This window comes from Bos taurus, chromosome 5 (assembly GCF_002263795.3).
Source record: "Bos taurus isolate L1 Dominette 01449 registration number 42190680 breed Hereford chromosome 5, ARS-UCD2.0, whole genome shotgun sequence".
Lineage (NCBI taxonomy): Eukaryota > Metazoa > Chordata > Mammalia > Artiodactyla > Bovidae > Bos > Bos taurus.
Window position 1 is genome coordinate 77,923,726 of NC_037332.1, and position 27,172 is coordinate 77,950,897.

Below are 27,172 nucleotides of genomic sequence, written 5' to 3' on the forward strand. Positions count from 1 at the left end.
TAGTTTTTAAAAAATAAATGTTTATTTCAAGTATGAAAAGTAATGTTTAAACATTATTCCAAAAACTGTATTCAGTTTAATAAGTATAAAATGAGACTTCCAACAAAAAGTTAACAATTCAGTATAAAATACTAAAGAATATACTTCGACATTCACAGTGAGCATTTCTGAAAAAATAAGTTTTGCTAAAAAGTTTTCAAAACAAAAATACAGTCCCAGAGGAAATAAACTAGTCCTTAAATAAGGAACAAATCTCCCTTAGGATGGATAGTTCGCATTTCAAAACAAGATTTGTATAAAAATTTAAGATAATGGTACATTTGGTTCAGTAATGTCAGAATTCAATAGCTTATGGTTTCCTTGACAAATACCACCTATTTCTTATGTCTGCTACCCACAAAATAAGGTTCTCAAGCCAATTTAATTAATTTCAATGATATGTATAACCTAACGGGTAACCAGACTCAGAAATTTTATCATGGCAATCTTGAGTATTTCCAGAAAAATATTTAACAGAAATTTTCTGGTGGTAAGAAGAATTAAAGTCTCAAAATTATTCTAAAGGACTGCTACCAAGACTCCTGCTTCTCTTCTCCATGTACAGCTTTTTGTAGGTTTGAAACATTGCTTTTGAATCTTTTACTGGGTTTTGTAGTATCTCAAATCCATCTGCACTGCAGTTTCTCTTGGAGAGCCTTGAATTAGCCAAAACATTATCATCTAAGGAAACAAAAATTTTACTTTGTTACTCTTAATGTTAGTGACCAGTACAATCAATATAAATTGAGAGGGAAAACATGTATTCTTATCTGCAATAAAGAGTAAAGTATAACAAACAATGGATCTTTACCTACAGAATTATAATGTATATAAACAGGACATCTTGCCTCCCCTTTACTACCCCATTCCCCTCTTCACTGACCAGGGCTATTCTCCTTTATCTATACCCCTACCAAGGAAAATGTCTTATCACTTGCATACTTTTAAGAATGTGACTCTCCTAACAGCCATTTAAACTAGCAATATAAAATGCACCAGGGCAAGCCAGTTCCAAAGAGCACATGGAAGTACAGTTTGCATATTCTGGCCTTACTATGCATGAGGTATTCTAAGAAATATCTGTATTTGTTTCTTTCAACTATAGTGCTATCATTAGTCTCACTACCCTTTGATGGGCCCAGCCAGCTATTCCTCTTTCTGTGCATTTTAAAATGTACCTCTTTATCTGAGAAGCTATTCCAATTCTGAGTTCCTATACTTTGCCTTCCTGCTCTAGCCATTCCTTTCTGGATTAAAAGTCTTATTTTACTTCTTCCAGCCAGATGGGTCAAGTACTCTGTCCTCTTAATTATTATTCTTCATTTTTTGGTAACAGAGTATGGTTACTGTTAAATTCTTAATGTTTCAAGTTCTTCTCTGACCACATTAGTGTTCTGTCCCCAATGCTGATCACTGAGGTGGGCTCTAAGTGGTTTTCCACTGGATTCTGTCACCTCCTCTTCTACCTCAGCCTGACAGTTTCACCACTTGCTCCATTTACATTCCAACTTTTGCCACCAAATTTACTGTCACTTATCTAAAATGTATTTTTTATAGCCATCTAAGAATTGATGACCTTTGCTTTAAGCTTGTTCTAATTCTTTAGCCTCTTCATCTTGGTATGCTTTTTCATGATTTCCTTGAGTCTTATTAGACTTTTGACAGAGCTCCAAACTTGTTTCTTAGCTTTCCCCTCACCCCGCTGCGTGCAGCTCTGCTCTGGGCCCCGGTTTGTGTTTTTTTCATCATGAACCTGAGCACTATGTCCCACCTTCACTGTTTATTGCTCATCCTGTCTGCAGTTATCTTCTTGTCTGTTGTTTAGCTCATGACGTTTCCTGAGCCTCTCTGGTCACTGCGAATGTGTCTGTCTTCTGAGTATTTTCGGACTCAGGTCATGCCATCTCTGAGGCAATGAGGCAAGTTATGTCCCCTCCCACTTCCAAAGACCTTTTTTGCCCCAATCACCACACCCATTTACATCTTTCTCATGTCTGTGTTCCAACTTTAGGAGTGTGTTTTCTACTTTCTCACTAATTCATTTTTTGCACTTTCCATTGTTTTCCTATTCTAATTAAGATTTCATTCCTTTTTCTTTCAATTTGATTCAGCTGAATTTTTTTCCCATATACATCTTCAATGTAGAAGACTCAAATTATACATGCCTGTTTATATATATTTGTTTTTTAACTCTTCTGTGGGCTTCCCTGATGGGTCGACAGTAAAGAATCCACCCGCCAATGCAGGAGACATGAGGTCGATCCCTGGGTCTGGAAGATCCCCTGGAGAAGGAAATGGCAACCCACTCGAGTATCCTTGCCTGGGAAACCCCATGGACAGAGGAGCCTCGTAGGCTATCGTCCATGAGGTTGCAGAAGAGTTAGACACACCTTAGCAACTAAACAACAATAATAAACCTTTGTCACACTTCCTCTTTTGCTTCTCTTTATTGGTGCTATGTAACTTTAATCAAATGATCTAACCTTTCACTGATAAATGTGAATATCTTTGTCTACTTGGTTTGGAAAATTAAATTAACTTGCAAATAATCTAGCCTGAGGGTAAGCTAAAAGGCCTGTGGGCCAAGCCCAGCCCCTACAAGTTTTAGTAAACTTTAATTGGAACATAGCCCATATTCATTTGTTATTTTACAGCCATTTTTTCATGTTATCGTAACATTAGAGTCTAGTATTTAGGGAACATGATTTGCAAAACCTAATATTTATTGGACATGGTCTACACAGGATAAGTATGCCAACCCCTTGCCTAAGTCAAGGGGAGAATTTTCTTCTTAAAAGGAAACAGATCACTACTTTTCTGTCCAAAGCATGACAGAAAACATAGGAGAATGTCTTCCCACTACTCAAACATTGAATCATTTTTTTAAAAGAAATATGGATAAAAACCAAGCTTCACAATAGTTTCAGAACTAATCCAGCTTAGATATGAGTGTCAGGTAAGTAAAATAAAAACTTCAAATAGATAAGTTTTACCTATTTCTTGGTTGGCTTCCGGCATCCTTTTCTCCTCAGTCACACATTTTAACCAGTCTTCTTTTGTACTTTTTATTCCTGAAACTATTTAAATATTCATTTTCAGATCTCTAGACTTTGCTACTCATCTCTTCTAGTACTATAATGAAGGAAAACCACGTAAGCCTAAAACAGATTTTAGAAGGCATTAGGTATACTCACACATTAACTCTAAAAAGGGCCTGGAAAAATGCTTTCTCCATATGAGGTGACTGAATCTCACAATTAAAAAGTTTATCTTCATAATGTAACTATGCTTCTCTCACCTGGACTGAACACCAACACATGTCAATGACTTAAAGGCATGACACAGAACATACCTCACACTGCTGCATCTACACCCAACATTTCTGTTACTATCAGGTCCTCAGATTCTAATAATCTAGTTTTAAGAATGAAGTGTAATCAATACAAATTTATACTCTATATACTCACATATCCATACACCTTCCAAGAAAAAGTAACTTATTCATTGTAATTTTATACACCCCAACAGACACTGTCTGAACAGTGCAAGAAAAACTAAGATTTCCATTCAAATCCTTTAGTTTTCCAATCTGGGTTTCTGCAACACAATGTTTTACATTTACTAACCACCACCCTTAAATATTTCCTTACTACCACAAATATTGAGTCCCCTATTTTCTCATTCCATCTTGCACTGTGTTGAGAATTCTATCCTTCAGCTAGTGAAAAGTCATGATTGCCATTATGGGGTATATGAGAAGGTACCACTTTAACCTTAGTGATAAAATAGTCACCAACTGACTCAAAGATGGCAAGAAGTTGAACTACTTCTGTACAAACAAAAAGATTTCATTAACAATTACAGCTATTAATATTTAGACCAAAACTTCAAAATCACTGGGGGTCTGAAATTGTAAGCCCAAAGAACTGAACAAAAAGCAAGATTTAAAATAATGTTTACCTGATACTTTTATAACTGCTCAAAGAATGTTCTTCACTACTTAGTGAAAAGGGAGATCTTTTGTATTTGGAAAACCTTGCAAATTTTATAAACCTTGTCATTAATGTGCATGCAATATAATTTACAACAAGTGGGGCAAAAACTTTTAAAACAAATATTGACCAATTAACTATCAACATACTGATAAAACCTCAGTAAACGCAAAATAAGTTTTAAGTGTTCCCGAGCTACCCAGACATTGAGAGAGGTGCTCTGCCACTTGCTGACCTACAATGCATTACACTTTTGCAGACACCAGCAAAAAAAAATCATACTGGACCTTGCACAGGGGCTTGCTCCTTCCTAGGTGTGTGCTGCAGATCCTTCTGGTCTTCAACAGTGTTTGTATTTTTAAACACTCCATCTGGACATAATTTAAACTCCAGCATGCTTAGTTTTTCCGTGGTATCTTTCACAGGTAATGGGTTCTTACATTTACTTTCCGGTCTCTTTTCTTTAAGCTTCCTGGGTGAATTGTCTAATTTTGTGAGACAAATGCGCTCACGTTCAGTGCATTTAAATGCAACTCTGTTCAGATACAGCTTCCTTTGATCCTTTGTTTGGGAAGACATTTGGCTTAATTCACCTTCATTATTTATATTATTTAAATTTTTGTCTAGCTTGGTTCTATCGATCCACATTTTATCAGACTGCTTTCCACCAACTGTTCCTTTAATATTCCTTGAAATATATGTTTTAGACTCTTTGGAATGATGGGTTTTGATGCTTTTACCATGGCCTGTACCAATATTTAATGATTCCTTACAGGTCTGTACACTGCCATTGGGTCTCTCATTTGATTTCCCAGAACTTTCCACTTGCACAGAAAGTTTACTGGGCCTCATATACTGAGAATCACTATTTTTCAGATAGTTTTTCTTTAATGCTTCCTTATGCTTCTGCCTTGATAAATACTCCTTTGGTGATAGAACTCTATTCATTTTAGATGAGCTATCCTTAGAGCCCGAGGATTTAACATTTGATACTGTCTTTTCTTTAATCCAAGCTCTTTCATTTGGCGTTGAAAAATTACAGAATTTAAATGCACCACCTCCCACATTTTTATTCTGCTCTTGTTTATCATGTTTCTTCCTCTTTATCTCTGAATCAAGTGTGATCCCTTCATCTAATTTCCTTTCTTCCAAAGATTTTTGTTTAGAGCCAGCTGATTTCAATTTTCTCTTTTCTGGTGATACTGACTGTACCGAAGAACCATTCTTCATATTCAAATCTTTAGTTTTGCTTGTCAAAAAACTCATCTTTGGTTTTAGTGGCCCTAAGTTTTGTGCCATGAACTTCCTCTGCAGGCTCTCCTGAGAAAATTTTGTAATTTTATTAGCAGAATTAAAATTTACCTCATGAAATTGCAGATTTCTCTTTCTTTTGTGACTCTGCAAAGAATCCAGTTTTTTATCACCTTTAGATAAAAGTTGACCAGATAATTCTTGCTCTGTCCTTAGTGAACTGTTACGTTCTGTTTTGGATTTGTCTTTTATATTGCTGCTTTGCTTTGTTTCAGGAAAATGTTTTTTCTCAACTGAAGAAGTCAGAGGACTCTTTGGAGGATTATTTGGAGGACTGTTTAATGCAACAGGAACATCTCTGTCAGAGGTTCTCTCTCCTTGTTTATAACTCTTGGCCTCTGAAGGAGAACAAGGATTTATCTGTTTTTTTTCTTTTGAATCTGACTTCTTGATGGAATTACACTGGCATTGAGGTACTCCTTCATAAACCATAGAGAGCCACCCCAAAGCACAGCAGCGGATATCATCTTTTTCCGAATCCAATGGTACAGAAGCACAGCGTTCTTCAACTCTGCATGCCTGTGGGTCACACTGCTTCTCTTCCTTTGTTACAGGCTTTTCTTTCTGAGGTTCTGTCAATTTGTCTACCTCGCTGGGTTGATCGTCCTGTTCAGGAAACAATTCTTTCATCTGATCTGTGTTTAATATTGTAATTTGTATCTGGTCTGTTGAACCTTTGGAGTCACAGTCAGTTTTACCACAAGTTTGAGCTTCTGAAATTTGGTTTGCCATCTGCTGTACCACAGAACTTTCATGCATGTTCACAGGTTCGATACCATAGGGAAACTCTTTTAAAAGTTCTGACAGCTGATCATGTAGGTATAAGATAGATGTCTTATCATGGAGACTTTCATCTGTAGTAGGATCCTGTTCAGTATAACTGCAGGACGTATCAGCTTCCTGAGGGTAACTGTCCTGCTGAGTAGCAGCTGATGAACATGTATCATTTGCCATGCTTTCATTTTCAGTGATATGCTCCAAACTGCCTTCCTCTAGAATTCCACTCTTTGCTTCAACACATTTCAAAGGTGACAGTGCTGGAAGTTGCAGTGATTCTGACTGATCTGTTATTTTATTTGAAACATCTGTGCACTGCACAAATTCATCTTTTTTAAAGTCAAAGTCTTTACTTTCAGTGATGTTTTCTAAATGTTCATTTTGTTGTCTACTACTCATCATTTGGTGATTGGGTAGAGGTTTCTGTGGCTCAACTTTTTGCAAAGGGAGCAAGTTGAATATCTCTGCTATTTGGGAATCATAAGAGGTATCACCTTCCACAAGAGAACAAATACTGCCAATCTGTAATACATCACTGCCCACACTACTACTGTCCTTTGATATATACGACGTTTGCTGATCACTCACAGGACACTGGATATCTGGTTCTGATTCATTGTGCTTTCCTTGATTGGTATTAGGTATGCCTTCTGAATTAGTATTAGTTGACTCACTTTGCTTGTCCTCAATTAGTGGGAAAATCATAATGCCTGTAGTACTTGTTACTGGTTCATTAACATTAATCTTCAAAGCAGCAGTATTTTCCGTCAATTTATTTTGTAAGCTACAAACACTGCCTTCTTTAATAACTGGATACACCATTTCAGGTAAAGCTTCAGATGTTGTATCTTTGACAGACAATGTATTGACATCTGAAAGAATTAAGGGTGATACTACAGCAATTCCTTTTGTAGTAGTTGTTCCTGAAGACTCATAATTTTGTGCTACCACTGATGAAATAGTTTCTAGTGAGCTGTTTACTATCTTATTCTGAGAATTTCCCACAGGTGAAAATGGACTACTCTCACAGATGGGCGCAGGCTTTGAAACTGCAATGGCTGTTATGTTTGTTTTTGACTCATTATCCTGTTTTTCTTTGGTAGGTTCTGAAGGTTGCTTTTTCCACAAAGACAGACATGTTGCTAGCAATTCCATGGAAAAGCGAGAGCCACTGTTAGAAGACACCCCATTAAATGATTTACACTCCAAGCAAGAAGTGTCTGCAACTTTGGCATTTCTATTACAAGTCCTTGGAAGATTTACAGTTTCCGTGGTTTTCAGTTGGTTACCAGTGTTTTCGGTATTTGCATTCATTTCAAAATTATGCAGTTTAGAATCATGAATACATTCACCAGTGTCTTTTAATAATTTCTTCTGAGTTTTACTTCCAGAAGTAAGTAAACTGAGAATTAGCCTATTTTTATTTGGATATTTTGAAATATATTCCTCAGATGATGTAGAATGAGGAAGAAAAGTTACTTCAGAATTTGTTGGCACATTTTGTGCAATGCTGACAGAATTTCCTGATGAAAGCTGGGTGTTATTTAATGGTGCCTGAGTTACCTCAACAGTTGATGTCTTTAAAGAATTTACAACTTCCAAATCATGGACTTGTTCTGGTATTGGCAACTTTTCTGAACAGGCAGAATTTAGTGAAACAGAACTGACTTGGTTAAAATTTCTGTCCTGAAGGTTGGAACTCAACACCCTCTGTGGTCTATTAGTTTCTTCTGCAGATTCCATTACTGTTGGTGGTTTATCCTCCACAATCTCTGGAGTGACTAGAGTTAGCTGTGGTTCAGACTGGATTTTGGCAGTTTGTTTCAGAGACAATCCAGAATTTTGAGCTGATTCACTGTAAGAGGTATTAGGTGTTTTAATACAACCTGCTGCCATCAAGAGACTTTTATTAATTTTAATTTTCCTTGCAAGGTCTGAAAACTTCTTTTTTATCTCTACTAATGTTTTAATATCCCTCACTAACTTTTCTTTTGTGGCACTTGTGTCTAGTGCTTGATTTGAAGTTAGATTTTGAGAATCCACTGTTCTCTCCTGATTATTTTGAGCAAGAGCCTGAGCACCAGTCACAGATGATCTAACAGGTTCATTAAAAGGATGATTGACACTGGTATTTACTTTCAAGTTACAGGAACCTCCCATCATACTGAAATTTTCATTCAGGTTTTGCCACTGCTGTTGAAAGTCTCTACAAAAGTCTTTCCTCATTTCAGGTAAGTGCATTTCTTGACTCTGAGGAACTTCCATAGAGGATTGTTTAACAACACGTGGAGTACTTTGCAAAGACTGGCTTGCATATCTACAGTCATAAGGAGGAGGAGGTCTTTTGTCAGTTTGAGTAACTGCATATTGATATGATGGTACAGCTGCAATCTGCTTTGACTTAAATGTCAGTGCAGGATTTGGAGATTGATTATTTTTAACTTGGAATGATACAGATGACATAGCGTTTTGTTTCTGAAGAGCAGGCTCCTGCAAAAAGCTTCGTGGTGAATAATTGTATTGCTTTGGAAGTGGTCTGTAATCTTGATAAGTCAGTCCACTGGATGCTCGCTGAGGTGCCCAATCAACCTGTTGCTCTGACAAAGGTAGGTTTAGTCTTGTGTTTCCTTGGTAAGTTATAGGAACTCTTCCAGAATTAGAAGGGATCATATGTAGTTGCATAGAATAGGTATCTGATGTTAGAAACTGATTCTGTAGTGCATGCACATTGGGTACATTCGTTCCAAAACCAGTTTGATGAGATACAGTTGCCCCTGTATGAGAAAGCGTAGAACTCCCCATTGGTGAGTTCAACCATACATCTGGTGTAACTCCTGAAGAAATCTGCAAATCATGACTTAGTTGTTTGGGTCCTTTAACATTTGCATATGTTATTCTTTCTACTGAAGTTTGTGAGGTCACAATGGTCCCACTATGCAAATCAGAAATAGGGATTTGTGGAGGAGTCTTATGATTCCTGATGTTGAGTAGCGGCTGTGAAACTGGATGTGAATTACTGAGAAACAGGCATGGTTCTTGGTTACTTCCAGTATGGAAAGAACTTTGAGATGTTGTGCTAAGTGTATTTACTAAACCTTGCTCCAAAAAAGATGCTTGTTTTTTAGGATACTGTGGTGGTAAGGTGACACTCTCTGGTTTTGCATTCCAATTCATTGTCAAGTTGATGCAGTATCAGTGTGTTGAAAGCCAACTGTTTTGAATGCCAGGAATCTGTAGGAAATAAACATCTTTTATTAAAAAGCTGTTTGGCCTGGTCAGAATTTTTAAGATAATTTTCTCAGCTTACTTTATTACTTTATTAATAATGCTTTATTACTAATGCTGACCATGTCAATCAAAATTCCTGAAACCTCACACTAGACAAAGCCTCATTTTCAATTCAGGTAAGAGAAACGGCAAAGGAAGATCCAACAATAAATATGGAAAATCTCAATAAAATTTTCAGTGGTGTTTAACAGAAACTCATTCTACTCAATATAATTAGCAATTTTTTTTGCTACACTTAAGAGACAAGTACTTTCTGTATTTATTTATTTTAACCAGCTCTTTATTCTAAGATACCGATACTCACTGTAAAAAAATTTTAAAAATAATCAAGCATATACTATGAAGTCTTTACTACTACTGTTCATCTCCAGTGTCTAACTCCCGAGGGCTATCTACTACTGTGAACTTTTCTTTCAGAAAATTTCTATACATAAAAATCACCAACACATAAAATCTCATTCTTTTAAATCAGAATCCTACCAAACATGCTGCCTGCAGTTTGCCTGATTTTCATCCCAATAACTAGGACATCTTATCATTCCATTACACATATACCTATCTCACTGTCTGCATAAACATTCCACTTTATGAGTATATCAATATTTAACCATTTCTCTATTGATGAATACTTGGTTTTCTTAGGTTTTTGCACTTGTAAACTATCCTACACTAAAGCATGTATTTATGCTTTTATATTTGTGCTATATGTTCCTGGAAATTTCTACAAGTGAAATTCAAAAGACATTAAAATTGTTTTCATAGTCAGTGACAAATTGCCTTTCAAACAGATTGAAATAAATTATACTCTCACCAACACTTACATAAAGTGAAATCACTCAGTCGTGTCTGACTCTGCGACCCCATGGGACTGTAGCCCACCAGGATCCATGGGATTTTCCAGGCAAGAATACTGGAGTGGGGTTGCCATTTCCTTCTCCAGAACACTTACACGGACATATCTAAAAAATGGACAAATGTGTAACCATAATGGGCTTCCCTGATGGCTAAGCTGGTAAAAAACACACCCGCCTGCCAATATAGGAGACGCGAGCAACATGAATTCAATTCTTAGGTCGGGAAGATCCCATGGAGAAGGAAATGGCAACCTGCTCCAGTGTTCTTGCTTGGAAAATTCCATCAATAGAGGAGCCTGGTGAGCTGCAGTCCATGAGGTCACAAAGTCAGACGTGAATGAGTGCATGTGTGTGCATGTGTGCACACACACACACACAACCGTATTAAATGACAGGGTAAACAAATTTGACTCAAACATATTAATAATATGCCAAACAACTACAGAATACACATTCTTTCTAAGAGCACAGGGAATTTTTACCAGTATTGACCATATTGCTAGGCCATAAACAGATCTCATTTTTGAAGGATAAATATTTCAGATTAATTCACAGTGGAATTAACCTAGAAATTATAGAAGGAACTAGGAAATTGCCAATAATTCAGAAACAAAGAATGCAGTGGGCTCTGGTGTCTCTTCCTCTAAATATCCAATAGGATATCAGTCCTACTGAATAAGATTCCACCCTTATTGTCAGGGACGTTTAACGGATCCAATATGTTGCATTTTCTTTCTTTGTGTGTCATTTCTCAAGGATTCTCTGTTCCTTATCAGTTCCTGGAATACAGGAACAAGTAGAGCTGTACACAGTTCTCATGACTGAGATCACAGGAAAGAGCACCTGCTTGGATTCCCTTCAGTGACTCCCTTCAGTAACCTTGTACTTAACACACTATCCATTTTGTTGCAACTGGTGGAATTTCATTCTTTTTAACGGCTGAGTAATCATTTTACTGAAGATATATAAGCATGCATTTCTGCTAATAAAATACCCTTGTTCCACTAGAGACTTGGGTCCCCCACGTCCTTCTTTCTGTCTCTGGATAGTTCTTCGGAGCGTGGAAGCCTACCAAGCTCACTTTCTCACCCAGGCTTTCAAGACCTCCTTGAGAGGATGCAGTCGGCCTTCGTGAGCAGTACAAGTCCTATGTATGGGCTTTACTGGTTTTCCCCGTAACCCAAGGGATATTGCTCTTTCTCTCTTTTCGTTTACTCCAGTCCCCAGGTCCCAGTCTGTAAAAGACCACAACACTTTATGACCTCATTAACCTTAATTATCTCCCTTAAAGGCCCCATCTCTAAATAGTCTCACTGAGGTTAGAGCTTCAATATATACATTTGGTGGGAGGGTATAATAGAGGACAAGACATAAGACTGGACAAGACAGTTCAGTTCATAACAGGTCCCATCCTCATATTAACATAAGACTTGACTTATTTAATAGAAGACTGGGAGACTGGAGGAGGTGGTGAGGAATGATTAGAATCTGTGTATGTTGTGAAGGAGGAAATCACAAAATTTGCTGACAGATCCACTAGGACATGTGAAACAGAGAAGTCAATAAAGGAGAAATAAAATGGGTTGATGTATGTTTAAAAAAAAAAGACTGGGAGATAATCTCTGTATTTATCATATAAATTTAAGAATGACAAATTAATCCAAGGAAAAGACAGAGTGAAATAAATAATGAAAACAGAGATTAAACAAGTCACAAGTTGGTGAAGAATAAAAACTAATAAGCCTCTGTCAACACTGGTCATTTAAAAAAAAACCCTATATTGGGAAATGAGAGTATCACTAGACCCTATAGACATTAAAATGATAGTGTATTTATTAACTATTTTCAAAACATTTAAAATGTACGTGGAATAGAGAAATTCCTTGAAAAAAACATACCCTAACCAGAGTTGACATAATAAAAATACTCTCTCTTTAAAAGAGGGGACACTTCATAACTTATTTACTGAGCCTTTGATACCAAGGCTGAAAAGAAAGACAATTAAGACGTCAATCTCTCAGAAACAAACACAACAGTCCTAAGCAAAATGTGAGCAAAATATCACACAGTGACAGACTGTATTTTCTTGGGCTCCAAAATCACAGCAGACAGTGACTGCGGCCACAAAACAAAAAGACACATGCTCCTTGGAAAAAAAGCTATGACCAACCTAGACACCTGATACGAAGAACTGATTCATTGGAAGAGACCCTCATGCTGGGAAAGATCAAAGGCAGAAGGAGTAGGGGGTGACAGAGGATAAGATGGTTGGATGGCATCACCAACTTGACGGACATGAGTTTGAGCAACCTTTGGAAGTTGGTGATGGACAGGGAAGCCTAGTGTGCAACGGTCCATTGGGTCTCAAACAGTCGGAAACAACCAGGCAACTGAACTGACTAAGAACAGGTGATAAAATTCATTAAAAGGACAATTGTATGAAACAAAGAACAGAAGTTTCCTTAATTTTGATAAATGGTAACTTTAAAAAAATTTAGCAAACAGTAAAATTATTAGTAATAAAACAATTTAAATAAAGGCACCACTATCACCCACTTCTGTTCATTGTTGCACTGAAGATGGTAAAAAGTGTTAAGAATTGAGAAGGAAAATATACAACAAACTATTTGTATCAGTTGTGTAGAATATCCAAAATAATCTGTAGATCTTTTAGATCTATTACATTATGGATCATAGTGCACTCAAACTAGATTGAAGGCACAAGTTTTGGTTTTATGTGTATTATTCTTGGGAATATTTATGTTTACTTTTGTATTTGCTCATAACTAACTTAATAGTCTTTCCTGATGGTTCAGAGGGTAAAGAATCTGCATGAAATGCAGGAGACCCAGGTTCAATCCCTGGGTTGGGAAGATCCCCTGGAGAAGGGAATGGCAACCCATTTCAGTATTCTTGCCTGGAGAACTCCATGGACAGAGGAGACTGGTGGGCTACAGTTCATGGGATCATCAAGAGTCAGACATGACTGACTCACTCACACACACAATGTAATAGGAGGGAGCCTTTCAAGGCCTTGTGAAATCTGTTTGTCCTGACCTGTCATTTGATCAAGGTACTAAAGAAACCTCCTCTCTTTGAGATTTTACTTTGTCAGGGAACCAGATCATCCGTATCCATCATGACAGCATATATTTTGGTTTAAAAACAGGTGCTAAGAAGAAAGAGCCATATTTTCCTCACAGGCCTTCTCCCAGCAAAGCTCCTTGAATAAGACAAGTGACCAGGGAGAAGTATAATACAAAGTAAAAAGCTTTAACTATAAGACTTCCCTGGTGGTCCAGTGGTTAAAAATCCACTTGCCAATGCAGGGAAAGGAGTTTGATCCCTGGTGTAGGAAAATTCCACATGCTGCAGGGGAACGAAGCCCCTGCACTGCAACTTCTGAGCCCGTGCATACCCCGAGTCCACGGTGATGAGAAGGCCACACACTACAACTAGAGAAATCCCATTCACAGCTAGAAGACCCAGTGCAGCCATAAACAGTAGTACTGAAAATATTGATGGTGAATTCCCAATAATTCCCTGTTTCTTATGTGAGCTTGGGGGGGTGGGACACTGTTACAGACTGAATTCTGTCCCCCCCTAAATTCATATATTGAAGTCTTATCCTCCAGTGTGATTGAATTTGGAGATACAGCTTTCAGGAAGGGAATTAAGGTTAAATGAGGTCAAAAGGGTTAGGACCTTAATCCAACAGGATTAGTGACCTTACAAGAAAGACACCAGGTACATGCACACACAGACCATGTAAGGAGACATAAACAGATAGCTGTCTGCAAGCCAAGAGAGACCTCAGAAGAAACCAGAAACTTTTATCTTAGACTTCCAGACTCTAGAACTGTAAGAAATTTATTGTTTAAGCTCAGCTGGTAAAAAAAAAAATGACCAAACTTTGGTCATTTTGTCAGAGCAGTCCCGGCAGACTAATAAAAGAGCCTATAGTAGTGTACTGTTTGTCACTCAGTTGTGTCTGACTCTTTGCAACCCCATGGACTGTGGCTCACTAGGCTCCTCTGTCAATGGGATTCTCCAAGCAAGAATACTGGAGTGCATTGCCATTCCCTTCTCCAAAAGAGCCTACGGGTAGGAAGAAAAATGCTCTTTAGGAGTAATTTGGATGCTCTTTAGGAGCAATTTGGGGTTGTCGGATTCCGCGCTCCCCGCCCCCCCCCCCCCGACCTCTCGCGCTGGCACAGAAAAACTCAACATTGAACTAACTAAATTAGAAGGAGTTAAGGGAATTTCCTGGGGGTCCAAAGGTTAAGACTCTGCACTTCCACTGCAGGGGTGCAAGCTCCATCCCTCGTCTGGGAACCAAGATCCCACATGCTGCTTAGTGTGCCACCCACCCCCCACAAAAAGGGGGAGTTAAAAGTTTTCTGATCTTTTTCCTGACTACAGTTTCTACTTCTGGATACAATATATTCTTAGATATTTCAAAAATATATTTTAATGGAGATTACCAGAGTCAGGATTTCAATGGTGTATCATTTAACTTTTTCTTGGAAAAAAACTTTTGCCCCCAAATCTCCATACCCTCTGATCACTCCCAACTTCTGACAGCCATGGCACTTACCTAACAAATTCCAACGAAGGCTGAACTTTAAGAACCTCTCTGCACAGGAGTAGCCAAAGTTATCTGGGGGGGAAAAAAAAATCACACAAGCCAATGGACTGAGTTTATATAAACATCAATAGGTGTACAACAATTCTACTTTATTCTGCTGTAACTTTAAAGTAGTTTTATTTTTCCCACTCTTCTCTCCTCCCTGGTCCCCAGAGACACCAACCTATAAACATGCTCCCCCTACTCAGGGGCTTATATTTCAGAGGGAAAAAAAATAGCACTATCTGCCACCCTACTATCACCAAATCTATAAATCACAGCCTCGTAAATGTAATCTGTATTTACAGTATCAAATCTCTGTATTTAAAATCCTACCTCTGGGAATTCCCTGTGGTCCAGATGTTAGGACAGCACTTTCACTGTTTTGGGCCTGAGTTTGATATCTGGTCAGGGAACTAAGATTCCACATGCCTACCTTGAGCTATGGCATTAAAATAATATAAAATCACAAATACAACAAATCAGATTTTAGGATGCTTACTTAACACCCTTAAAGACAGAAACAAAAATGATTTTTAAAGATGATTTTATTGATTGTTTTTGGCTATGCTACGTCTTTGTTGCTGCAAGGGCTTTTCTCTATTTGTGGTGAGAGGCGGCTGCTCTCTAGTTGTAGTGCTTGGGTTTCTCATTGTGGGGGCTTCTCTTGTGCAGCATGGGCTCCAGGACATACAAGCTTCAGTAGCTGCAGCACATGGGCTAAGCAGTTGCTGCTCCTGGGCTTCAAAACACAGGCTCAAAAGCTGTGATGCACATAGGCTAGTCACAGGACTTCTAGAATTTGTGAAAAATGTTTTCCATGGCCTGTATGGAAACTTCTTCAAGTGTTGCTCTGCAGCATGTGGGTTCTTCCCAGACCAGGGACTGAATCCACATCTCCTGCACTGGCAGGTGGATTCTTTATCACTGAGTCACCAGGGAAGCCCCCAAAATGACTTTCAAAAGTAATTTGTGCTTTTATAAAATAACTTTTAAAATATACATTGAAAAAATTATTAAAGCAGCTAAAATGATACATTAGAAAATATTCACTTAATGGAAAAGAAAATAGTGAGAAACAAAAACACATGAGACAGAAAATAAAAAGTATAAACAGCAGATATAAATCCAACCACATTAACAATTTGCACTAAAAGTGAGTAGATTAAACAATTCAAATGACAGAATGTCAGATTACTTTTTTAAAAGGGCTAGCCAACTATATATTTGAATAGGTATACCTTCGATTCAAAGATAAAAATGATTGAAAACAAAAGGATAAAAAAAAGATATGCCAACAGCCACAAGAAAGGCAGAATAACTATATACATTATCAGAAAAAAGTAAGACTAAAACAAAAAATTTTTCTCTACATAAAGAGACACATTTTATAACCATAAAAGGGTCAATCCACCAATACATAACAACTATATATATGCACTTTAGAGAGCATTAAAACATAAGTAAAACATAGACAAGTCAAAAACAGGCAATTCACCAAAAGTCAGACTTCAATTCCCCACTTTTGGTAATGAACAGAATTGGCAGGGGGAAAAAAATCACACAAGGAAATAGGAGTTTTGAACATACTATACACACCCACCTTTCTATACTGGAGATTTTAAAAAAATTAAAAAACTATAGTACCTTTAGGTTGTAGGTTAGTACACAGCTGTCCATTGGATGCTTGTAGTTTTAAGGTTGTCTGCTCTCTGGCAGTTACTACAGGTTGGATCCAACAGTTCATGTACTTTTGTCAAGTGGTAAAAGGGTCAGCAAGCAGTCTAGTGACGGGTGCACATGCCAGTAAGCCACCTAGCTCTAGATTTTTATATTCTGCTGCAGGGAATGCTCCTAGCTATGAACAGCTACAGGTAAATTAGCAAGCCCTAAATAATGATCCTTGATATAGCTGGCACAAAGTTTGGCTCTACTAACCCATCCATCTGAATGTCGGTTTTACAGTTTGGAGAACAAGCAATATTAATCTGCTGATGCTGATAAGGTGAGGTGGCCCTCACCAGGAGGGGAGGCAAGCAGTCCGGGTGTGTTGATATTGATAAAGTGCTAGTGTCTACACTGGGCGGGGGTGGTTCACAGTCATAATTCATATACTCCTATTTCAAAGAGAATCCATGGAAACGTTCTGTGTCATCACAAAAACAATCTTTCAAATTTCCTAATTAAAAAAAAACTTTAATCCTGAAAATAGACAAAAATTTAGCTTTGACGATCCCTACATTTAAATCTTACATATTATTAATATTACTTGGTGAGAAAAAGTGAGAAGAAAGCAAGTCACTAAAATCCATGGCTGAGTAAGCAGTGAACAGCAAGCTGTAAACTGCAAAATTAAGATCAATTTGTGAAGCAGGAAAAAAAAGGGAAGTCAACGGCTACAGTAGACTAAATGTAACAATGCCTGTGGATTTTCACATAAAATTTTCATGAAGACCTCACTAACATTAAGACTTGTGAGTTTTTAAAAAATATTCTATATCCATACAATGCACATATGGTTTAACTGGAAAGCCTCCTTTATTTTAAAATCAGCCTTATCACAGAAAATTACAAACCAAAAAATAACCTAAAAATCATACCTTTAAAGAATAATCATATTAATACCTATCTTAAGCACATGTGCACAAGCACATACAACCGCCAACAGAAAGAACTCTACTGAAATGGACCTCTCATGGTTTCCCATGGCTAGGCCTACTTTAGGTTAGACAAAATAGTAAGAAACAGAACATGAGAGGACAAATTAGGCCACATGATTATCTTATATGCAAGGGTAACCATTAATTTATCAAAGAAACTGGAACATTATCATAGTGAAAGATAAAGCTATTAAAATCAAGAGAGATGGGTTTTTAAAAAGGCTGTTTCAGGGTAACCTAAAAGATGCATATATAAGAACTTCCCAGGTGTTCACTTGTTAAGACTCCATGCTTCCATGGCAGAGGTCACAGGTTGGATCTTTGGTCAGGGAACTAGGATCCCACATGCAGTGCTCTGTGGCCAAGAAATTTTTTTAAAAGGATGTATATCTATAGTAGTTGTCTAGAAAGCTTTGATAAATGTTTGTCAAATGAATAAACATTACCTATAATTGCTGAAGACCAAGTTAGAGAAGTCCCTATTTAAAGTTGTAGATGGGAAAGTCTCCACCCCTCCCTTCACATCTGTGTCAACCATAAACATCGCATGATTTCATCTGTCAGCATTCCAGTACCTCAAAAATATAGGATTTCTTAAAAAAATATGATACTCTTCTCATACCTCAAAAACACTTGTATCTGTTCTGGTATTTTAAATTGGACCTTTTCCTTATGGCTTTCATTCTGCTTCTGTTTCTTTGCAGAGTCCCCTGATGTGGTTAAATTGAGGAAAACTAGAGTTTTTCATTTAAAAACTGATCTGCAATGGAAAAAGGTACAGATACTTTTAAAAAACTCAATGAGACCACAAATACCAGCAAATATAAAACCCACTTCCGAAGAATTCCAAAGCATCAAGATTTACTCAAGCTATTTCAGGTCTGGCTTTTGTGTCCCTTCCCTTGAATTAGGCTTTCAAGAATAGACTATCCTAAATTTTACATTTATAATACAACTCCATAAGTAGTAAGAGCTAACCTTTGAAAATTTATGTCAAGAACTGTACTGAATGCTTTGAGTGCACTGTCACATTTAATGGTTACAACAAATGCATGAAGCCAAGCAGTCCTAAGCAGAAGGACCAGGGCTGGCAGGGCTGGAAGTCCCACTGTCCCGGCTTTTAGGCTGGCTTTCTACACTGCTGCAGAAAAAAAGATTAAGACTGAATGGGTTCTCATGAAGTTTTTTTTCTAACACAAATAGCAAAACCAACATCAGTGTCCTTAGTCCCATAAGGCAATACAGAGGTGGATGAGAAAACAGACTACTGAGAATTCTAAACTGCAGTCATTTCATAGCCTACCACTACACCCCCAAAGGAAGGAGACAGTCAAGTCTTTGGTGCAACTGAAACAAGGGAGGCAGAGAGAATCACCTTGTACCATTTTTCAGGAAGCTGCTTATCAACGTTTGTACCAGAAAGACCTGTGGGGTGTCCTGTCAAAGTATCAGTCACCTGAGATTAATCAAAGCTTTCCTGTGAGGCCCTACAAAAGGTCACCAGAGCACCATGGTGAAACTGTTCACCTCCATCTCTGCTCTCCAGTCTTTCAGGTATCCAGCTCCAAACATGATTCAGAAGCACAGGTCAACTCAATCAGATACCCTCTTCAGTCACTCAGTGGTGTCTGACTCTTTGCGACCCCATGGACTGCAGCACGCCAGGCTTCACTGTCCTTCACCATCTCCTAGAGTTTGTTCAAACTCATGTCCACTGAGTCGGTGACACCCTCCAACCATCTCATCCTCTGTAGTCCCCTTGTCCTCTTGCTTTCAATCTTTCCCAGCATCAGGGTCTCTCCTAATGAGTCGGCTCTTCATATCAGTTGCCCAAAGTATTGGAACTTCAGCTTTGGCATCAGTCCTTCCAATGAATATTCAGGATTATTTCCTTTAGGATTTCCTTTAGGTTTGATCTCCTTACAGTCCAAAGGACTCTCAAGAATATTCTCCAACACCACAGTTCAAAAGCATCAATTCTTTGGCACTCAACCTCCTATTTAAGTATATTTCTACTTAGTTAACACTGGGTAAGGGTGACTAGACAGGAAGTCCCAGCAAGATGGTGATCACGCTATAACCAGGCTCCCAATATGTTCCAGAGGCCACTAAGGTTCACCATTCAGCTCCCATAAAGTTAGGATGAAATGTCTCTAAAGGGACAACTGATATAATCTTTTACTCTGTTAGTTATTCCTGTCATTACAGGCACATTATAGTGATTGCTTTGGTAGTCCCGGGTTGTTGACAGGATTCTAAGAACTGCAATGGAGGCATTTTGTTGTCATGGGGTTAAGATCCAGATTTTATAAAACCAGAGGCTGACGTTAATGACGCAGAGAGACCCCCAAGTACCAGAAGAGACATATAGGACATAATCTACCTTATCTTAACAGGGTCAAGTAAAGGATGACAGATCCAGCAAACAGTTAAATTCAGAGCCATAACTACATTCTAGAAAATGTATACAAGAGAGTTCTGCTTCCCCTTAATCAGAAAACCGTGAGAAATCATGACTAATAGGATGAGGTTTTCAGGCCTTTGCCCAAGGACACAGCTCCAAGGACGTCCACTCCCCGAATCAGCAGCTGCTGAGTTTCCAAGTGTCCTTATAATTAAGATTTTCATTTGGCCTGCAGCTATGTTGAAGATAGTGGTGACAATCTAGGGTAAATTAATGACTTCTATGTACCCTCAACCCCCTGATCAGTACTGTCTTCCTTCCCCAGCAAGCACAAGGGAGCCACTCAAATTCTGCTGGATGAGAAATAATGTGAAAGTATAAAGTGAGCAATCCCATGCACCTGAGCCACAACACTTTTTCAAATAACATGACTGTATAGAAGGAAAAAGTAAAATCTCATAGAGTTTGTGGCAGTGACTCTTTAGGGACCTAATGAAGCAGTGACCCACTGGAGATCAATTTCCATCATCCTATAAAATACTGAGGTAGAAATCATTAGGGAGTTAGTATAGGAACTCTGAGACCTCAGCCTGTTGCAACAAACATCCCACTCCATTAACCTAAAACTATATCCTTTGTCTTGAATTCCTGGCTCTCAGAGGAATGTGTCCTTGGTCTGATAAATTATCAGCTCTCGGATCCAGGAAAGGGTAGTAATTAACTTCTGTTCCATATGCCTGAGGGATAAACAACTGGTGATCATTAATCTTTAGCCCCTTCATCTGGTCCACTGTAAAATGGTGGGGGGTCATGAGAAAAGGTCAAGGGATGGCGACTTAATGTCTAAGAAAACTAAGGATACCAAAAGCAGAAAAAGGGGAAAAAACAAACAGTAAAACTACAGACCAATTTATTATGAATATAGATGGAAAAACCAACAAAATGCTAGCAAAACAAAGATAACAGCATATAAAAATAATTATATGCTATAATGAAGTGGGACTTATCCCAGAAATACAAGATTGACTTTTCTTTTTTTTAATGTAGAACCAATATCCTGTAACACACCAATACAATAAAGGACACAAACCACATGACCATCTGAAATGGAGGTATAAAAAGCATCTAACATGACTGAAATTAAATTCATCCTAAAATCTAATGTCCTTTCAGATAAAAACACTACAACTAGAACAGAAGGGAACTTCCTCAATTTAGTAAGACATCTAAAAAAAAGCCACAGCTTTAAAGCCTGAATGTTTTCCCTCTACCTAGTAAACTACCTTTACTTGCATATGGCATCTCATATATTGAAAATTATAAGGAATCCACTAAAAAAACTAATAGAACTACTTTGACTAGGTTGCCTAGCAAGCTCAATATACAAAAATCAAATGTATTTACAGTTAACAGCAAAAGAATGAAACACTTTGGAATAAATTTAACAAATGTGGAAAATTTACAGAAATTATTATACAGAAATTATATAATTTCAAAAGAAACTAAAGACCTAAATGAACAAGTGGAAAAGTATGCCACATTCAGACACTCTCAAGGTGGCAGGCAATACTTCTCAAATTGATCTGATTCAGGACAACCCTTACCGAAGTTCCAGATGTCTTCTTTGCAGAAATTGAGAACCCGATCCTAAAATTCATTTTGAAAGAGTATAATGTTGAAGGACTCACACCTCCCAATTTTAAAACTTAAACTACAAAACTACAGTAAACAAAGCCACGTGGGACTAAATTAGGATAGACACTAATCAATGGAACAGAAACCAAAAACAAGTCCTCACATACATGATCACTAGCAAGAAACTAGAATCCAGAATATACAAAGAACTAGGGAAAGTGTTAGTTACTCAGTTGTGTCCAACTCTTTGCAACCCTCATGGACTGCAGTCTATGGACTGTAGCTCCTCTGTCCATGGAACTCCCAAGCAAGAATACTGGAGTGGGTTGCCATTTCCTTCTCCAATGCATGCTAAGTTGTTTTAGCCGTGTCCGACTCTGTGTGACCCAATGGATAGCAACCTATCAAGCTCCTCCATCCACAGGATTCTCCAGGCAAGAATACTGGCGTGGGTTGCCAACTACCATGGGAAAGCAATAAAATCACAGGATACCACTTAATACTCACTACAGTAGTTGTAACCAAAAAGACAAGTGTGGTAAGGATGTGGACAAACTAAAATTCCTATATGTTGCTATTGAGAATGTACAGGGTTCATCAAAAATAGTCTGGCAGGGACTTCCCTGGCAGTCCAGTGATTAAGATTTTGTGTTTCTACTGCAGGGGGCACAGGTTTGATCCCCGATCTTGCATGCCACAAGGTGTGGCCAAAAAAATCGGGCAATGTCTCAAAAGGCCAAATATAGTTACCAAATGATAAAACAGATCAGTTTCACTCCCAGGTATATACCTAAGAGAACCGAAAATATATGTCCATACAAACACTTGTACATGAATGCTCACAGCAACATCATTCAGAAAATCCAAAAAGCATAAATGATCCAAATGTGTGTGAACTGATGAAAGGAAAACAAAATGTGGTATATTTATACAATGGAATTACTACTTTGCAATAGAAAGGAATGAAAGACATGCTTTAATATGCTTTTATATGCTTTAATATGAATGCATCTTGAAAACATCATGCAAGGTGTTCAGGGTCGTAAGAGACCACATGTTCAGAATACACAAATCTATAGAGACAAACTAGATTAAATGGTTGCCTGCAGATGGGTAGAATGGAGAGTGTCCGTTAATGAGTACAGAGATTCTTTCTGGGGTCAAGAAAATGTTCCAAAAGTGATGATGGTATTGGTTACATAGTACTGAGTATATGCAAAACCACTGTACATGGTAAATAGATAAATTGAATTGTATGAATATAACATATGAATTATATCTCTAAACTGTAGCTTAAATTTTTTTTTCCCCAGTTATTAGCACAGACATGGGCACATGACACAATGAACTACAGGCTTTTGGCAGAGCACAGACAAAAGGCATGTTCTGTGCAAGTTGAAGCTGACTGATCATATACCTGGAGATGTTAGGGCTATCCAATGAAGGCATGTGTGCCTGAGAATGAAGTCAATGCCAAAGCAGACAGCAGAGCTCAAAGACAGTGTTTCAAGTCTTTACAACTTTCAGATTCAAATGTTGGATCCAGTCAAACCTGAAAGTCAAGCCACATGGAACCCTTTAATTTATATGATCCAATAAATTCTCTTTGGGAGCTTAAAAACTAAAAACTTGCTTATGACTTTTTGTTTCTTAAAACCTAACTGGACAACATAATTTCTTGTAACACTCTGCAATTTTAACCACAAGATTTTATTTACAAGTGATTTCAGTTCAGTTGCTCAGTTGTGTCTGACTCTTTGAGACCCCATGGAATGCAGCACACCAGGCTTCCCTGTCCATCACCAACTCCCAGAGCTTGCTCAAACTCATGTCCATCAAGTTGGTGAGGCCATCCAACCATCTCCTGCCTTCAATCTTTCCCAGCATCAGCGTCTTTTCCAATGAGTCAGTTCTTCACATCAGGTGGACAAAGTACTGGACACAGTTTTCATTTACAAGTGAAGCCTTGCAATTTAATACATATCAAGAGAATCCTGGTGATTGTCACAAAATCTCTGCAACCATTACATATAACTATATGTTTCACTTGAGACATTCTCTGCAACCATTACATGGAACTATATGCTTCACTTGAGACATTTACAATAGGCTAGCCTCTAACATTGCCCTTCAGTTTATAAGCACTCTTATGATATCAAGGATGGATATACCACAGAGCTGTCAGAATTCTTCAAAGGTCCGTAAGATACTTCTTTACAAGGTTTATTACAAAGTACATTTTAATTCACATTTCAATAGATTGGGTTGGTAAACTGTCTGGTTAAGGGGGCGAGAAAGGATGAAATAGTTGGGATGACATCACTGGAATCAGTGGATATGAATTTGGGCAAACTCCAGGAGATAGTGAATGAAAAGGAAGTCTAGCATGCTGCAGAGCATGGGTCAGAGTCATAAAGTCTCAAATTGAATGTTTTCTGAGCCTGTTTCACACAGAATATGCCTTTGTGGGGCTAGGGGTGGCAGTGCAGAGATGACTGATTTAAAATGAAAAGCAATTCCTGAAATTCACCTTTCTAAATCCTTTTTAAACATTAGGTAGGATCACTTGCACTGAACATTTGCACTTTATCACATCTAAAACATTGCTAATCTAAATGGGAAGTGGTGGTGGTTTGGTCGCTAAGTCGTGTCCAACTCTTGGAGGTCCATGGACTGTAGCCTGTTGGGCTCCTCTGACCATGGAATTCTCCAGGCAAGAATACTCGAGTGGGTTGCCATTTCCTTCTCCAAAAATGAAAGCGAAAGTCGTTCAGTCCTGTCCAACTCTTTGCGACCCCATGGATTATACAGTCCATGGAATTCTCCAGGCCAGAATACTGGAGTGGGTAGCCTTTCCCTTCTCCAGAGGATCTTCCCAACCCAGGGATCAAACCCAGGTCTCCAACACTGCAGGCGGATTCTTCACCAGCTGAGCCACATGGGAAGCCCAAGGACACTGGAGTAGGTGGCCTATCCCTTCTCCAGCAGATCTTCCCAACCCAGGAATTGAACCAGGATCTCCTGCATTGCAAATGGATTCTTTACCAACTGAGCTATCAGGGAAGAAGAGTCCTGTATATCCAGAACAGGGAATATAAGGCTTTTGGACAAATCTGCCCTGGCTGGAAAATTTTGTAGAAGCATTGCTGACTTCAAACATTCCTGCAGGTAAAAACTAGAGTTGCATCTGGTACTTCCTTACAAAAACAGAACTTACAGGATCTACAGGGAAGGGTTTAATCAACACAAAGCTGATAACTTGACTTAGAGTTTAAATGAGTGAAACATCTCCTATAAGACAGGCCATAAAATATATTTTCTCTAACATGACAACAGCTAAAATTTATTAAGCACTTACCATTTACCAGGAGCTCTTCCAAGTGTGTTATATCTACAAAACTCATTAACTTATTGTAACGATCCCATGAGGTTGATACTATTGTTATCCCTATTTTACAAAAGATGAGGAAATTGATAGAGAAGTTTAATAATTCTCCCAAGGCTGCATAGATGGTAAGTGGAAGAGCCAAGATCTGATGCTCAGCAGTGTGACTGCAGGGACAATGGTCTCAAATCAGTACAGAAAGTTTCCTAATACTACTTGGAGTTTACAGAATGGACGCCCCAGAAATGACCACTTTGGCTGTACAGGTCCCTATTTTAGGGATCGGTTCTCTCAGAGTTCTGCTCTGTGCTGCCTTATCCCATGTGCCACAAGTAATGAATTTGAAAAATAAAATAAGAAAGAGACCATGTAGAGAATAATGTTAAGTAGACCTCTTCCTTAGTAATTTAAAATTCCTTGTTATGTCAACTGTATTACTTCTCCTCAAACTTTGTCATCAAATCCATTGTAAGCTGGTGGTGGTGTTAGCTACTCAGTGCTGTCCAACTATTTGTGACCTCAGGTACCGTAGCCCACCAGGCTCTTCTGTCCACAGAATTCTCCAGGCAAGAATACTGGAGTGGGTAACCATTCCCTTCTCCAGGGGATCTTTCCAAGCCAGGGATCAAACCCAGGTCTCCTGCATTGCAAGTGGATTCTTTACTGAGCCATTGTAGTTTAATACTGAACCAATACTAGTTCAGCTTAATCATTCTGTTCCACAACAGATAAATTAGAGTAGACTACTTAAAGCTAACACACTTACCTTTAAATCATTACTCCTTTATTACTGTATATGCTACCATTTCCCTCCAAACTTGTCAGTACCACTCCACACAGTGTTTACTTCTTTGGTCCTAGGGACAGCAATAAACATTTTATAATTGATAATAAATTCAACATAAAATTTGTAATTTTATGTTATTTATATAAAATTCACATTAAACTTATAATAAAGATACATACTCATTTGCTTACTTGAATATGACATCGCTGCTCAAACCGTGTTAAGGCTGGATCAAAAGCAAACTAAGCTTACTGAATTCTTAAGAAGGCAAAGTAACAAATAGAAACTGGGTCTGCCGTATATTACCATTTACTTTTTAAGTGATAATTCAAGTGCACGCCTCCTGACCCACTCCTTCTATCACTCTAAACACTTTCAACTTAACAATTCTTTATCGAATTAGAAAATGAGAATCCAACTGCACAGAAAAAAATAAAACCATAACTCTTTCATGTTAACACCTAATAGAACTCGTTTGATTTAGAGTTAACACATTAATCAGAAAAATCCCCAAACAAGCTCTGCGACGCGTTTATTTAAATACACCCCAGCTCATCCCCTTCACCTACTCTTCTTTTTATTTTGAAGGCAGACACTAAAATATTACAAATAAATTGTTTTCACTGAAACCATTCTCTGAAAACTTGCTGTTCCCAAAGGACATCTGCTTAGGAAATTCGTATCCCTCGAGAACATCTAAAATCGGTACGCATTTGTGCATTTAAAAATGCCTCGAGGGGCTAACTACTGCTGAGGAACGGAAAGCGACTCCGGCACCAACGTGTTTGCGGGCCACTTGGAGACCCAAGCTGAGCAATTTTGTTTTGGGAGGTTCGGCCTAATGGGGGTGGGGAAGAAGGGAACACTGGAAAAATAAATTCAAAACAAAGATTTTTTTTTTTTTCAAGCCAGCGACAGGAAATCATTAAAAACATAAGCCACTCTCACATCCATCAGTCTAACCAATCGCCTTGCAGTTTAACAAAATGCGTCCTCGCAGTCGCCACCCGCGACCTCTGTGGTGAGGAAAGGCGTTCCACAGAAACACCCGGCGAGGCGCCGCCCTCTGATTCGGAGTCGACGTCCGCCCCGGTTCCCGGCCCACCCCGCGCGGTGGGCGGGCACCGACCCGAGCCCGGCGGGCCAGCCTTCACCGCTGGCCAGAGACTCGAGCCCCCGGAGAGCCCGTAGCCGCCGCTCAGTCCCCACCACAGAACAAAAGCACTCGCCGCGCACACCCAGTCCCCGCCTGCGGTCACCTGGGCTGCCAGTGCCCCCCCGCCCCGCCGAGAACTCGAGGAAACGTGCGAGTGCCGGCGGGAACCAGGTCCCTACTTACCTACCGGAGCTGAACCCAACAGGGGCGAGCCGGGAAAACGCAGCTCCTCTCGGCCCCGGAGTTTAAGTCAACTC

General features: G+C 38.6%; 1 protein-coding gene across 12 annotated transcripts; it reads right to left on the minus strand.

The window, feature by feature from the left end:
• RESF1 (retroelement silencing factor 1) lies at positions 1-27,172 on the minus strand. Of its 12 annotated transcripts, none has more exons than XM_059886274.1 (9): positions 27,099-27,172; positions 25,739-25,829; positions 18,171-18,308; positions 14,859-14,921; positions 10,229-10,366; positions 4,319-9,350; positions 3,033-3,116; positions 2,205-2,393; positions 633-720 (listed from the first exon to the last, which is right to left on the minus strand). In XM_059886274.1, exons 6-8 carry the CDS (start codon positions 9,291-9,293, stop codon positions 2,209-2,211), a joined length of 5,244 nt encoding a protein of 1,747 aa, XP_059742257.1. In that variant the 5' UTR covers positions 9,294-9,350; positions 10,229-10,366; positions 14,859-14,921; positions 18,171-18,308; positions 25,739-25,829; positions 27,099-27,172; the 3' UTR covers positions 633-720; positions 2,205-2,208. The 12 variants fall into 12 exon arrangements, with proteins under 12 accessions (XP_015326656.1, NP_001094542.1, XP_059742257.1 ...); XM_059886273.1 differs by lacking the exon at positions 10,229-10,366 and adding an exon at positions 23,005-23,139; XM_059886276.1 differs by lacking the exon at positions 10,229-10,366 and having other exon boundaries at positions 27,103-27,172.